The following is a 15,146-nucleotide window of genomic DNA, read 5'->3' on the forward strand; positions in this document are numbered from 1 at the left end:
AAGAAACAATTGTGATCCTTTCGTTGTGTTCCTTCCGTCTGAGTGCGTTCCAAGGTCTAAGTTCTATCCAGGTGACGAGAGTGTCCTACGTTTCGACACCAGCAGCAGCGCACAGCGACGCATACTCCGCCGAATGCTTGCACATGTTCTTGAAATGTGCTCCCTCGTCTCCATCCTCCTTCTCCAGCAGCTCTTTGGGTCTTCCCACCTCTACCAGCTTGCCATCTTGCATGACCACCACCCTATCGTAATCTATGACGCTCCTCAGACGGTGTGCGATGCAGATCACGATCGAGTCCTTCAACGCAGTTCGAATGACACGCTGGACCATTGCGTCTGTGTCCATGTCCGTACTTGAGGTCGCTTCGTCCAGGATCAAGATTCGGGTTGAGCGAAGGAGCGATCGTGCGAGGGAGAGCAACTGTGCTTGGCCAGCGGAGAAGTTCGCCCCGCCCGACGAAACCGGCGTATCCAACGTCAGACGCATACTCGACCTGTGCTCTCCTGGGGTAGTCTCGTCCACGTCGACCAATCTCGCTTCGCCCAACGGCGGCGCCAATCCTACCCTACTCAGCGCCGCCATCACCTCCGCATCCCCATGCTCCTCGAAGGGATCCAAATTATCCCTCACCGTCCCCGAAAACAACACCGGATCCTGCATCACGATGCTCAGCCGACTGCGCAGCTGCTGCAGCGGAATGGTGGCAATATCCACATCATCGATCGTGATCCTGCCCCCGCACAGCTCGGTTGCCCTGAACAGGCTCGACGCAAGACTGCTCTTCCCAGAACCGGTACGACCGATGATGCCCACCTTCTCGCTGGGGCGCACGTCGAAGCTGACCCCCTTGAGAACCGTTGGGAGGTCGTCGGCGTAGCGCAGGGAGACGTTGTCGAACACGATGCGCGCGCGAGCGGACGGCCAGGCGGCAGGAAGGAGGGTGGAGGAGTAGTTCGACGTGATGAGGTCGGTCTCTTCGCGCGGCATGGACTGGTACTCGGAGACCCGCTCGAGGGAGTTGAAGCTGTTGGCGAGGTTTTTGAAGTCGTTGACCAGGTAGTAGGCTAGCTGGCAGAGCAATTGGGCTGAGGAAAGTGCGAGACCCGCTGAGCCGGGCGAGACGGCTCCAGAGAGCGCGAGCAGGGTCACGATGAAGACGGAAACGCCGCCGAGGATCTGCGAGCGGAAGCTGAGCCAGACTTCCATCGTGCACACCGCCCACCAGAGGGATTGGTACAGGTCGACTGCGTCCAGGAACGATTCGAGCAGCCGTGGTTCCGCTCCGAACGCGCGGATCGTGACAATGCCGGAGAGAGCTTGCTGGAAGTGTCCGTAGATGGGTGAGGTGGATGTCGCTTCGATCCTCTGCATGTCGCGCGTGCAGGCGAGGAAGCCGCCGACGAGCCAGGGTCCCAGCAGCACCAGCAGGAACGACGGAAGAAGGAAAGCCGGAACGATGACCACGCAGATGAGAAAGTAGGCCGCCATGGAGAAGGCGTTATTGCCAAGGTTCATGATGGACTGCGGTAGGATGTTGTCGATGCAATCCATGTCAGTGCCGAAGCGGTTCATGATCCGGCCTGCGGGTGTGATGTCGAACCAGCGAAGCGGTGCGCGGATCACGTTGGCAAGCAGGGTCGCAAAGAGGTTTTGCGATGCTCGAATGGAAGCCACGTAGAAGCAAACCGCTCGCGAGCTGTTGAACAGGATCACTGCAAAGCCGCTGAGTCCGTAGATGGTCAGGTAGAAGCCTGCATGCCCGTCTGCTGGCGGCGGGTCGAAGGGCAAGTGTGAAGCGGCCTTTGTTGCGAAAGCTTGCAGACCGTACTTTTGGTAAGCCTCCCCCCAGACCTTGAGCCAGTACTGGCCGAAGGACTCTGACATGCGCAGCAGCAGCAGGAACAGGACCAGAAGGCCCCATATCCGAAGCGAGGAAGCTTGCAAGTAGGTACGGTAGAAGATCCAGCTCACAGCACCTTCTCGGCGCTTCTCTTCCTCATGCAGGAGGCGCGGGGTCCTGGCACCCGACGCGAGTTCAGACGCCCCTTTGGCCGTCGAGGTATTGTCGGCCGCATCTGCGCTGAGGGAAGATCCCTGCGGAGGTGCCTGTGCTGGCGAAATCAACGGCGCGGATGTCGACGCACTCGCTTTGTCCTGCGAGTGGCCTGGATCGCGGCGCTTCTGACCGTGCGAAGGTGGTATGATGCCTTGCGATTGCAATTCAGCCGGCTCGCCTTGATGCGTAACCCGGCCGTTCTGCATGCTGACCACCAATGCCGCGTCGTCCACCAGCAGATGCACGTGATGCGTGACGAGGATGACTCTGCGACCCTTTGCGATCGGGCCCAAGACGGCATGCTTGACAATATGATTCTGCACGCGCGTGTCGACGGCCGACAGCACATCATCGAGCAGGACCGTGCCCGAGCGCGCGTACAAGGCGCGCGCAAGCGAGATGCGGGCCTTCTGCCCGCCAGACACAGTATGCGAGCCGATCCTGGTCTGGTCACCGTCTTCCATCGAGTCCAGATCGGCTTGCAGAGCACAAGCATGGACGCACATCGCGTACCTGCCCTTGTCGAACGCGGTGCCGAAGAGAATGTTGTCTCGCACCGACTTGCCAGCTTCGAGCCAAGGCAGCTGACTCGCGAAGCTGAATCTGCTGTTGCCTTGACTGTCAAACTTGTTGCGAATGATAGATCCTTCTTCCGACTGGAGCATCTCGCCCAGAACAGCGGCCAGCAAGCTGCTCTTGCCCGAGCCGGTGGGCCCAACAATCAGAGTAAGCTTCCCCACAGGAAACGTAATGCTGATGTCGCGCAGATTGAAGCTCGACTTTGATGAGTCCGACGGCGAGGTACCATCGATGCCAGAAGTGGAGCGTGAATCCTTTGAGCTGTGCCAATGAAAGCTGCATCCTTCGATCTTGAGCACCTGACTGTCGGAACCGGCCGTATCGTGCAGGTCCTGACTGGACTCAGCAACGCCACCGCTACTTTGCGGTCCACGCTGCCTCGACAGCTGGCTGACCGCCTCCTCGACCTCTTGCTCGTTGAGAAACGACTCGAGTCGCTGCACGCTGACCATGGCGATTAGTCCGCCCATCAAGAAGCCAGGAATGGCATTGAGAGGAGGCCGGATCATCGTGAAGAGCGCGATCGCAGTGAAAGCCGTAGCGACGGTCAGCTCCTCCTTCGCGACTTTGACGTAGAAGAAGAAGCTGACGAGAGTGACCAGCACGGGAATGACGGTCCAGAGCAGCTCGAAGAGGAACGTCATCACTCTCGACCAGATAAGCTTGCGGATCTCCTTATGACGAGCCGATGCCACCCGCCGCTCCCATTGAGGTTCGACGCCTTGAATCTTGACAAAGCGCATGGCGTCGATCAGCTCGGTCATGAGGCTCATCCGTTCGTCGCGCGCCGAGCTGTACTCGCGCTGCTTCTTGACAGCGATCTCGCCCCAGTAGTAGTTGACGGGAATGGCTGCGACAAGAATGCCAAAACCGACCAAAGCGCTCCATCCCATCAGCTTGTAGAGAAAGATGGCGGCGATGGTGACTTCGAGGGGAGCACCATACAGCTGATGCAAGTCACAGCCCATGCGCAAGAGGATGTTGACATCTGAGGCCATCATGTTGACGATCTTGCCCACGTCTGCGCCTTGCTCCTGCGATGCCACTTTCGGGTTTTTGGCTCCTGCTCTCGAGCGCCGTGATGTCTGCGGCGCATTGCTTGTGGAGCTGTAGGAACTCTCCGCCGAGGGCGCCTTTGTCTGGCCACTGAGATCTCGTCTCTTGAGCGCCTTCTCGAAAAGCGATACGACGAGGGTGGAGCGAATGCGCAATCCGACCTGACGAGCGTGGTGATAGTTCTGCAGCTCGGCCAGGAAGCGGATCACCGTAAGGCCGAGACCGATGCATGCGTACACGAAAGCCTTTTGCCGCGGCGTCCAAGCACTATCTGAAGGCGCGTCTCCTCGTTCGGGCTGTCTATTGCCTTCTGGAGAAGCTGCAATCTGGATCTGGTCGAGGATGCTTTTGAGGATGTAGGTGCCCAGATAGGCGAAGCTGACGCTGATGAGCTTGAAGCAAGCGTCGAGCAAGATGTCGTTGGCGTTGGCGCGAAGGATGCGTGACAGCAGCCGCGGCCTACGCCCTGCAGCAATCTGTACATGCTCGAGTGCCTTGAACTTGCGAAAGAGCAGGCGGGTATCATTGATGGAGCGAAGACGCCACACGTCGGTAGGCTTGAGCGAGCGTCGAAGGGCGAGCTTCTGTATAGGCGCCATCCAGGAGTAGGACAGGTTTTCGTAAAGGTTGCAGTAGTCCTCTGGCGATGTCGGACAGAGTTGATACACTGCAGCCATGCTATGGTCATGTGCTGCAAGCTTGGAAGTGACGTCTGCTTGTTGCCGCAGACGTTCATCGAGACTGACGACCGCCTCATACCCACCGGCGGTGACCGGCATGCGGAGGCAAAGAGAGGCAGCGTAGATGCAGATGACCACATTGATGAGGCAGATGATTACGGCAGCATCGGCCGTTGGTCGCTGCCCGCTGAGCTGTGGGATCAAAGAGAAGAGGTCGATCGCAGCCGTGAGATTGGATAAGAACAGCAAGGTCACAAGGTCGAAAGGCGGTGTCTGTGGGCGCCAGAAGAGGACCCGAAAGAAGATGTAGATCCAAGCGCTGTCCTGAGCTAGGCTAGGAATGGCCGACTTGATTCCAGACGCAGTGGCGGTCCAGCCTGCGGTCGCAGCGCATGCAGCCGATTGGAAGAGTGAGACAAGAAGGAGTTGGTGGAGACGCTCACGCTGCCCTTGATATCCTTCTGCGCGAGGAGAGAGCGCTTCGGCAGCACTAGCATCGACGGCATCGCCGTTGCCATTCACGTGATCTCGTGCCTTCTGGCGTCCAAACTCGAGTCGATGTCGGCGTGCATCTTTGTCTGTAACGAAGGGAGCGAAGTAGCTGACAATAGCCGGTACTGTTGGGTGTGCCTCCCTACCTTTCTTTGATGCAAATATGAGCCGAGCGAGTCGACACAGAGCTGGCAGGACAACGAGCGCTGCGGTGAGCACCAATGGTGATGCTTGTGCGAAGAAGACAAGACGAGATGAGCTTGCAGCGCTGCCGGCGACCTCCAGACTGGACAGGAGCGAGAACTGTGTCGAAGCAAGGACGTTCGTGCCATTCTGAGCGAGTGTCGAAGGAGTGCTCGGACGAGCGGCCCATAGATAGCTCAGCAGTCGAGTGTCGGCAAGGTCACTGCGTGTTGAGAAGTCCAGCGAGCTCGGCATGGTGAACGGGGATCTGGAGACGCGCTGCCGGACCTGCTCCGACTGCTGAAGGGCGGCACGGATCTACGTGCAAGCTGACATGATGTATGAACGTCGAGGAGTGGTACCAAGAGGCTACCGGTGACAGACCGAAGCCAGATGCTTGTCCGGTGATCAAGGTGGAGGAAGGAAGCACACCTTCTCGGTGTTGGTTCTTCGACTCGCGCTTTTTCTGGATTCGTCACGCGAAGCTCCGAACGCGCCTCCTTTGTCAGCCCGAACAACGCAAACGAGGACAAGGCTTCTTTCAGACAGAATGACTCCTCACAGCGACTGCGTTACAACGCCGCACGGCCGCATGGACATGTCACGAATGCTGCACTGGATTGAACCTGCACCTCAGAGCCGAACGAGATGGAGCTCACTCGGTCGACTGTAAGCCCGCCAAGGCCAGGTCTCCCCTCTCTCTAGCGTTACACATGGCGCGGAAGTCGTCTAGCGCAGCTTCATGCACCTCATCGATGTCGTAGGACCAAAGTCTGGTGCCCCAAACGTAGTTGTCCTTTCCTCCGATCAGAGTGTCAAGATGAACACCGGGGGATCCTGGACGGTAGCGTTCGATATAGTCCTGCACGTCCTTGTCTATGCATGGAGTAGTCACAAGGCGAAAGCATTTGTGAAGTTCTTTGGGGAGGATCTCGTTTGCTAGCTGCAACACCGGACGAATTGTCGCCTCAAACCATCGCGAGAAGTGCTCTTCTTCTTTCGGGCTGCAGGGAACCCGAAATTTGTAAGCTGTCACCGTGAGGTGCCACAGCCTCGGATGGACCCGGGCCAGGTGCGCCAATCCGCGCAGGAAAGCGGCGTCAACATCGAACTCCATATGCCATTCAAGAATGGAGAGCATACGCAGAGACGGACACAAGGAGATGCAGCTGCACGCCTTGCTTGAGTGACATGCCTTATCTGGATTTCTCAATGTTCTGGCGGGCTTGATGAAGAAGTTTGAGTAGTCTGGAGCCTTGTTCCATTCTTCCATGATATAGGCGTCCTTGAGGTGCTGAAAAATGCATGATTCCGGACCGTTGACGATCCGCTCGAGCCGCTGTCCCAATTGCTGTGCAGCGGCTGGACTCCAGCGTTCCCTCTCGTTCGGTGGCATTGTCGTATAAAAACTCTGGAAGATGACAGGGATGCGCTCGAGGAGACCACGGCAAGTCATGTCAAGGTGGAGCGGTTTGACGCCCTTGAAGAGCTTGATATCGGTCCGCGGTTCGTTCTCCGAGTCATCGCTATCGCTAGTCCTCCGGAAATGGAAGTCGTTGAGCTCCAAGCTTCGTATATTTTTGGCCGAGAGACAGATGAGATAGAGGTGGCCGACGTATCGGAGTGCGCGGTTCAGCGCGTAGTCGTGAGACAAGTAAGGGCGTTTCATCCCGAAATAATCGATGCGGAGATGCCTGATGCGAGCCAAAGTTGGTGCGAACGAAGGAAGCGCCATATGTATGATCCAGTTCTCAGCGCTGGAGATGAGCATGTGACCAGCAGGGATCTTTAAGATGGGCACCGATCGAGAGATCCCGGTGCCAAGCAGGGCCCAAATGCGTGGATGGACCAAGGGCAATGTGTTCCAAAACCAACATTTGGCCTTGCCGCTCCGATAACAACAGCATGGCTTCAAAAGCTTGGCCCGGCATTCGGATTTATGCCATTGATCACCACCAAAGATATCAAAGTAAAGGTCCAGTAGGACGAGAGTGAGCAATTCGTCAGGAAGGAGGAGCAAAGACATTCTGAATAAAAGTTCAGAACGGCTCGATCACCGTATGTGTGGTGTTGGGTCGAGAGCTTGAGTCAAGGTGTGGCTGCTGCTGGTGGCGAAAGTGGAAGCTGAGCTGTGACACCCTGGCTTTCGAACCCTGCGCAGCAATTGAGGCTGAGTCGAGCTGTGACTTTAGAGAGTGTGCCACTGTCACTCGCTCACTCGTTGTAATCACGTGTCTTCCCCACCATGAGATGCAACTGCGACCGTCATCGGCAGCGCGAGATCCAATTCGACTCTTTTGAGCCAACTCACTCATCAGGCGAGAGCGAGATATTGATCTGTTATCTCCCGCCAAGTCGGCAGGTAGGCAAGGCTCCAAGTGGAAGGTCTCAAGACAGGCGCCCGAACACTGCCAGATATTTTTGGGTTAGTTCGACTAGTTCGTAGCCCGTTGGACGGCATGCTGATATGAGGAGATTCACACTTGATCGTTGTTGTCGCCATCACCTGTTGTGGGATGCTGCCTGCGTTCAGGCCCGCTTCTGTCGTAATCGTGTCGAAGCTTCCTACCGAGCAGCGCCGTCGAGGCTCGCTCTCGCTCTGGACAGCTCGGCAATCTTGACCCGCAAAATGAAGCTGGAATTTGGTGGCTCGCAGCTCAGACCCTTGCTAAGCGCCCCAAACGTGCTTCATATGCAAGGAGGCGCGCCTCGTCCTTGCTGCATTCATCTCGAACCGCCGCCTTCCCCCTAGTATCAGACGGACTGAGCGACCAGCACGATGAAGCCGCCTTCGCTGCTTGCTTCTCGTCCTTCAACATTCTCTGCCAGCGTATCGCTCATTGAGAGCACTGCCTTTGTATCACTTCCTGTACGGCCTTCAATCATGCCAGCTGATCCACGCTCTCGCCAAGACTCGCCAGTCGCTTGCTAAAGCTCGAGTAGCTTTACAGCATTTATGCTTCCACGATGCTACTGATTTCGATGGGACGCTTCGCTTCAACCGCCGCCCTACTGCTTCAACTCGCTGCGATTGTCGACGCACAATCTTTCGACGTCGGCCGCCGTTCCTCCCACTCTAGGACCAAGACCGGACTGCAGAGCTGCCTCATCGAAGCCGGCATCGAGGTCATCGCAGCCGATCTCAGCGCACCAGACCTCTACTTCCAAGCTTCGGCCTCGGACAACCTCGTGTTTCACTACAATCCAACTCTTATCGCGTATCCTGATTCGTCTTCCCATGTCCAGCAGGCGGTGCTGTGTGCGTCCCAGTACTCCGATGATCCCATCGCTGCTAGGAGTGGCGGGCATTCCTTCGCAGGCTTTGGCAGCGGTGGCATGGACGGCTCGATTGTCATCGACCTCGCTCGACTCAACTCCGTTGTATCGCATCCGCAACAAGGGACCGTCGAAGTTGGGCCAGGCGCTCGCCTTGGTGATGTCGTCAAGGGGTTGTGGCATCAAGGCAATGCTCACCGTGCCATGTCGACGGGCACCTGTGCGGCAGTCGGTGTCGGCGGTCTAAGTCTCTGTGGAGGCTTCGGTCCCATGTCGCGGAAATGGGGCCTCACCACCGATGCCATCCTCGAAGCTGACTTGGTTCTTGCCAACGGATCCATTGTCACGGTCTCGGAGCAGCAGGACCCTGATCTTTCCTGGGCGTTACGAGGAAGCGGTTCTTTCTTCGGTATCGTGACGCGGTTTCTCTTCCAGTCGCACGATGCTGCTCTCCCCGTCATCTCCTTCGAATACCGGTGGACACCCTCTCTTACGTCTGTCGACATGGCCATCGCCGTCATGATGGCGGTGCAAGCATTTTCACTGCAGGATGACTTCACGAACGACCTCGGTCTTCACATTCAGCTGCGAAAGCCATCCTACAGCGATCCCAAGCCCTTCGAAAATCGACCCATCTCGATCGAAGTCAAAGGCATCTTTTTCGGCACGGCAGCAGATTGGCAGAGGCTTCGATACGAGCTGATGGAGCAGCTCGCTGACCACTACGCACCACAGCCAGACGCAGAGACCGTGTCATGGAGGACCTATCTCGAACTCATGGAAGATTGGGACGACTTCAGCAAGGGTTCGACCAAGCTCGACACCGCGGCTATCCACAAGCAGCACAACAACTTCGTCACCAAGTCCTCGCTCACTCTCGAGCGCAACAAGGGGTTCGACAAGGAAGCGCTTCTTCCTCTCTTCCAGTACCTTTGGGATACCAGTCTGGTTGCTGGACAGAATGTCGATCTCCCCGACGGTCAGCAGGTCTTTTGGGCGTGGAACATCTACTTTGAGCTCTTTGGCGGTGGTAGCCCCGCATATTCTCACGAGTCCGCAAAGAGGTTGAGCAGCTTCCCGCATCGCGACGGCCTGTGGCTCATCCAGATCGCTGTTGGCACCTTAGCCAGCATGAGTCTGGCGCGGTCCGGCCACGTCTATGCACGCGAGCTCGATGCTCGAGTCAACAGCGCCATCGAAGCATCAGGGCTCGGCCGAGGCGGGTACTCTTGCTACATCGATCCCGAGCTCGAGCAGGAAGAGTGGAAGCAGATGTACTACGGCGAATCGATTGCCCGTCTAGAGGACATCAAGATGGAAGTGGATCCCGAGAACCGCTTTCGTAACCCACAGACACTCGGCGACCGTCGCGAGATTTTGGCTCGAAGAAGAGGAACGAGACTTGGACGAATGACAGACGACAGTGCGGCTTCTCAACGAGGGTCGCGATGATCACTTGGGCGCAATCCTGACCGCCATTCCTAGAGTCGATGTAGTTCGCTGTCCACGCAGTGCAGCAATGATATCCTTTCATAAACTTGCAGTAGAAGTCCAAGGCTGTTGCATCCTCGAACGGTTTGCCTGATCCGCAGACACTCAAAGTTGCTAGCGTCGGTCGTCCGCGGCGGAGCCATTCCTAGGACGAGCAGATAACGTCAAAGAGCATAGAGGGAGGTCAGCAAGCGGATGACGGCTTTGTATGAGACAGGAGAAGGCGCAGCATACCTGATAAGCATTCGGATGTTGTTGAGAAAGATGAGCACCTGGTCATCAAATGACGTCCACTCCTGACCATTTGGACCTGACCCGTTGCTGGCAGGATTCGACTTGGCTTGTGCACCAGCTTGCATCAACTGTTCGACGTCTTTGATCTCGATTTCGAGTTCGTGAATCGGTTCTTGCGGCTGTCAAACCAGACGAGCAGTAGGCAATGTCAGCGGGAGTACAGCAGAAGCCTGGGAGCAGTCTTCGAAGGCGGAAACCTTACCTTTTCGGGGACAGTGACTTGGGTCAGATCAACAATGAAGTTTTGATGCGCGTACGAGAGACGATTCTTCTCGCGGATCGAGACGTGTTCCGATGTTGGCTCGTCGGCCGGCTTCTCGACGTTGATGCTGATGCGATAGTCAAAGAGACGATTAGGGCAGTAGATGTTGAGGTCGGCTATCCTTTGCTTCTGGACGATGCCGTCGGGCTTGATGGCAAGCGTCTCGGCGTCCCTGGTGACTCGGACCTTGCCGCTTGGAGCGGGATGAAAGTAGTCGATCTCTTTTCTTCGGTGGTAGCTGATCTTGGCGCCGGTGTAGGATGACTCGCCCGATCTTGATACGAGCGAGTTCAGGATGCGATTATACTGAGCATGTTGTGACTGTGGTCGAGCGACGGTGAAGGGCGAAGGTTACAGGTGAGCACGCTGGTCGATGAACTCGCCATCTCGTTGAGAGCGTCAAGTTCGCACTTACGATGGTCATTCGGCTGTCAAATCTGGTCCGGCTGAGGTCGACGATAGTTTCGTTGCGCACGGGCAACTGAACGCGTTCCCCCGTCTCCTGGTCGATGATCTGCCCAATCTTGCCCTCAATCTGTCGGGAGCGGAGCAGAGAGCGAGTCGCGTGGTCAGTAGGAGATCGACAGGTCCGTCTCGTGCTCCCTGATACATACCTCTAAGTTCGGCTTGCCCCTTCCATTGACATAGATCCAGTCGCCGACCATGGTGACGAAGTCGTCGAGTGGATCGACGCCAAAGATGGAGCGCTCGGGCGCGACCTGTTGCGGTGACGACATCCTCGAGAGCTTTTAGGTGCACCTGCGGCGCTATCTGAGAAAGGAGAGTGTGCTGGTTGGAAGGAAGGTGAGAGGCTTGTTATGGTTCGACCAGAAGATCGTCTGGAACGCAGGGTCCAAGCCACGTCCGAAGCCCGAGCAATCATTTCTGCGCCTCCTTTAACGCTCGCTTTTTTGAAAGCTCGTTTTGTTGCTTGTGCGGAAACCAAGTTGGCTGAGTTCTGTGTGTTCTCCACTTCCGCATCTTGGACCCTGACGAAGAATCAAGAACATCATCTTCCGCCAGCTCGACACCATCGACGGCTACAAGCAACAAGAGTGTGCAACATCGTCTCGCTTTCACCGATCGGAAGCATCTCAAGCAGTGCTCAAGGTCGCATCAATGAGACCATCGCGACCTACTTAGCGCTCACGAGCCAAAGCGGTGGCGCAGCATGCAGGTCAACCACGTGAGCGAAGACGACTTCGAGGTGGTCTCCCCCGTGCGGAAGGGATCAAACACCAAGAAGACTGGAACATCTATTGATACCATCCATGGAACAGAGCCGATCTACGACGCTGCAATCGCGGCCAAGCTGGAAGAGCTCGACGGCGAAGTCGTATCCGTCCAGAGCCAGATCACGGAGCTACAGAAGCTCAAGGATTCGCTCCTTCTCGAGAGGAGCAGAGTTTACACAAGCTATCTTCAAACACTGCTCGCCAATGACGCTGGAACAAGCCGCAAGCTAGGATGCGACTACTCATCCACCGCTTTCGCTTGGCACGATGACATTCGTCTCGCCGCCATGTCGATCTTTGGCATTCCTTCGTTCCGCTTCTGTCAAGAGGCCGTCATCAATGCAGCCATGGACGATCGCAACGCTGTGGTGGTCATGCCAACGGGAGGCGGCAAGTCGCTGTGCTATCAGCTTCCAGCGATCCTTAGCCCAGGTGTCACCCTCGTTGTCTCGCCTCTCATCTCGCTCATGACCGATCAGGTCCTCCACCTTCAAGAGGCTGGTATCAAGTCGGAGCTCCTGTGCGGCAGCACCTCCCGTGAAGACAGCAACGCCATCCTCAAGCACATCCGACACGGTTCCGATGGCAATGACGCAAGCCCGTCAAAATTGAAAGCCTCGGGCTTCAGCAGGAGCCAGCATCAGCACGACGGAATCAAACTCCTTTACGTCACTCCAGAGCGCATCGCCAAATCGAAAACATGCCTTTCGGCATTACAGAGTGCCTACGAGCAAGGTCGACTTTCTCGCATCGTCATTGACGAAGCGCACTGCTGCTCTCAGATGGGCCACGATTACCGACCAGACTATGCGAAACTATCCCTTCTACGTCGACTGTTCCCCAAAGCGCCCATCATGTGCTTGACCGCCACCTGCGGACCAAAGGTGCTCAAGGAGATCCTCGCAATCATGGATCTGCCCGCGATTACCGAGCCCAACAACGCTGCACCGATGCGAACCATCTACTTTACTGCGCCCCTCTTCCGCGCCAATCTCCGATACCAAGTTGTGCAGCGCCCTATGCAAGCGCAGGCAGCAGCGGAAGCCATCGTCGAGTACATCCTGAAGCATCACGAAGGGCACAGCGGCATCGTGTACTGTCTATCTCAGGCCGACACAGAAGCAACCGCAACGGCTCTCGCGGAGATCAGCGACGGCCGTATTGCGACAGGTCGCTATCACGCCGGACTCGACGATACCAGCAAGCAGCGCATTCACACGGACTGGCGCACAGGCCGCATTCAAGTCGTCTGCGCCACCATCGCCTTTGGTATGGGCATCGACAAGCCAAATGTCCGTTTCGTTATACACGCATGCATTTCTAAGTCGCTCGACGGCTACTACCAGGAGACAGGTCGCGCGGGCCGAGATGGGCAGAACTCTGACTGCGTCCTCTTTTATCGCCCGCAAGACGCCATTCGTATGAGCTCGCTCGTTGCTAGCGAGGTCACCGGTCAAGAGAAGCTGTCGGCGATGCTCGACTACGCTCAATCAGCTCAATGTCGCCGCCACTTGTTCGCCGAGTACTTCTCGGACATGTTCGAGAAAGGTGATGCTCAACGCCGGCAAGATTGCGGAATCTGCGACAACTGCGCAGAGAAGCGCTCGACACTACTCATCGATGTGCGCAAGGAGATGTATCAGCTCCTCGCTGTTCTTGCCGAGATGTGCAGACAAGGCGGCAGGATCACGCTCGCCAGCCTTTCCGACGTAGCTCGGGGCTTAGGCGGCGGCAAGTTCAATCTCGATCCAAATTTGGCCGGCTCCAGCAAAGGCAAAGGGAAGTCGAATGGTTCCAACACAGCAAAGGCTGGCGTCGTCGATGTGCAGGCAGTCGCAGGCGGCAAGATCACTCTGCATCGCGACATAGTGGACCGCCTTATCGTCCATGGCATCCAATCGCAGCTCATCGAGCAGAATTACCAGGCAACAGCGTACACGGTCAACGTCTACCTCGAGACAGGCGCCAAAGCAAGTCGCTTCCTTCGTCATCCATTGTCGATCCTTTCGTCACCTGCGCAGCTCGATAAGCTCTCACCAACACAGATTCTGCCGCCCTCAGCTGCAGCGAGCGTCAAGGCAGCCGTCAAGAGAACCTCGCCAAGCGTTGCGACAGGAGCTGGCGAAGCGGGTCCCCGCCAAAAGAAGAGTCGGTCTTCGGGACCGCATCCAGCAGGTCATTCGGCGATGATATCTCGAGGTGCCACCTTGCACACAAGCACGAACGCTGCCAAACCCACTGCATCATCGTCATCCAGGGTCAGCACTGCAAAAGGCTCGCAAGATCGCGGAGCGTCGAGATCAGAAGCCATCATCATCGACTAGCATGCTTTGGCAATATCGAAATCTCGCTATTGTTTACAACGATCTCGTCTGTGTGATAGCATGTGAACGCCACCAACTTGAACAACGCAGTGGGGTTTTATGGCAACGGTTGAACAAGGTTGGCGCGTCAACGGCCTGGCAAGACGGTCCATTTGAAATTTCAAGTCCCCAGTTTGAAATGGCAGGAAGACGGTCAGCTACAAATTCCAAGGCGCGTTGAATCCATTTTGAATTTCCTGACAGCAAGACGGTCTGCTTCAAACTGGAAGACGGTCTGATACAAATGGAAGCTAGCAGAACAGTTGTTCATCTCCCGTCTACCATGCAGACGTGCTCAATCTCAAGATGACCTCCGTCAACTGCCCNCTGATACAAATGGAAGCTAGCAGAACAGTTGTTCATCTCCCGTCTACCATGCAGACGTGCTCAATCTCAAGATGACCTCCGTCAACTGCCCCGTGTGCTCCTTCAGCTACGCCATCACCAACATCACCAACCACATCCGGAAGGCGCATGCTGGAGTTCACGTTACACAAGATGCAGCAGCAGCTTCTGGTCTGGTGGCATGCAGCTGCGGTCAGGTAGTGTTGAATGCGGTGGCGCTCAGGAAGCACCAAGGTATCCGACACTGTCAGGCGGTACTGCCACCAACGCCACCAGAGACTCAACCCAACACGGTAGCAGCAGAACCAATATTCCAATTTCAAGCACCACCATCTCCAGACTCCCAGGCATGGGCCGCATCACCTCCACAGGACACGCAAACGCAAGAGAGCAGCTTTGCTACTCAAGACTGGGATGACGTACCGCCTGTTCAGCCAGGCAGCGGCCCTGCAAGTCCAGGTTCTCCGCGTGAGCCATCACTCAGCCCAGTTTCTGACATTGACAGCCCAACGCTACCTGACTTGCCTCAAGCGGAGCCAACACCACCGTTGAATCCAGAAGACCACCATCAAGAGGACATCCCAGCAGACGGCATTGTGATTTGGCTGGGTGGCGGTGAGCCAGGAGCAGAGCCAGAGCCACCGGTAGAGCCGCCAAGAATGCTCCTTGCCTCTGCTGCTGACACCGGTACACGTCTGCCGCCTGTTCCTGCCCGTGCACCAGTACAGGACTGGGATGTGGTGAGTGCAACCGATGTTGATTTCTACTCGGTGACAGTGTCTCCAGCCACACTCCTTTGTATCTATCCTGCTGGGTGCTATCTCTCCTTGACT

General features: G+C 56.5%; 5 protein-coding genes across 5 annotated transcripts in view; 3 read left to right on the forward strand and 2 right to left on the reverse strand.

Moving 5' to 3' along the window:
• Nucleotides 1–85: 85 nt before the first annotated feature.
• Nucleotides 86–5,302, reverse strand: PSEUBRA_001637 (ABC transporter, transmembrane domain protein; the record flags this gene model as incomplete). Its single annotated transcript, XM_016434844.2, has 1 exon — nt 86–5,302. One exon carries the CDS (start codon nt 5,300–5,302, stop codon nt 86–88), a length of 5,217 nt encoding a protein of 1,738 aa, XP_016293904.2.
• Nucleotides 5,303–8,029: 2,727 nt separating this feature from the next.
• On the forward strand, nt 8,030–9,775 carry PSEUBRA_001638 (FAD linked oxidase, N-terminal; the record flags this gene model as incomplete). The annotated part of the gene is made up of 1 exon (XM_016434831.2): nt 8,030–9,775. The coding sequence occupies one exon, from the start codon at nt 8,030–8,032 to the stop codon at nt 9,773–9,775; it is 1,746 nt and encodes a 581-aa protein (XP_016293905.2).
• A 153-nt stretch (nt 9,776–9,928) lies between these two features.
• On the reverse strand, nt 9,929–11,107 carry PSEUBRA_001639 (mRNA capping enzyme, beta subunit, structural domain protein; the record flags this gene model as incomplete). Its single annotated transcript, XM_016434852.2, has 5 exons — nt 9,929–9,959; nt 10,049–10,227; nt 10,311–10,691; nt 10,786–10,905; nt 10,985–11,107. 5 exons carry the CDS (start codon nt 11,105–11,107, stop codon nt 9,929–9,931), a joined length of 834 nt encoding a protein of 277 aa, XP_016293906.2.
• Nucleotides 11,108–11,541: 434 nt separating this feature from the next.
• PSEUBRA_001640 (DNA/RNA helicase, DEAD/DEAH box type, N-terminal) lies at nt 11,542–13,929 on the forward strand (the record flags this gene model as incomplete). Its single annotated transcript, XM_016434833.2, has 1 exon — nt 11,542–13,929. One exon carries the CDS (start codon nt 11,542–11,544, stop codon nt 13,927–13,929), a length of 2,388 nt encoding a protein of 795 aa, XP_016293907.2.
• Nucleotides 13,930–14,366: 437 nt separating this feature from the next.
• The window catches only part of PSEUBRA_001641 (uncharacterized protein), a gene marked incomplete at both ends in the record, with an annotated part of 2,488 nt that continues 1,708 nt past the window's right edge, over nt 14,367–15,146 (forward strand). Inside the window, one exon of the mRNA XM_059464647.1 lies at nt 14,367–15,053. Coding sequence (XP_059321187.1) covers nt 14,367–15,053 — 687 coding nt within the window. The remainder of the gene's footprint in view (nt 15,054–15,146) is intronic.

The sequence above is a fragment of the Kalmanozyma brasiliensis genome (genome assembly GCF_000497045.1).
Source record: "Kalmanozyma brasiliensis GHG001 unplaced genomic scaffold PSEUBRA_SCAF14, whole genome shotgun sequence".
Lineage (NCBI taxonomy): Eukaryota > Fungi > Basidiomycota > Ustilaginomycetes > Ustilaginales > Kalmanozyma > Kalmanozyma brasiliensis.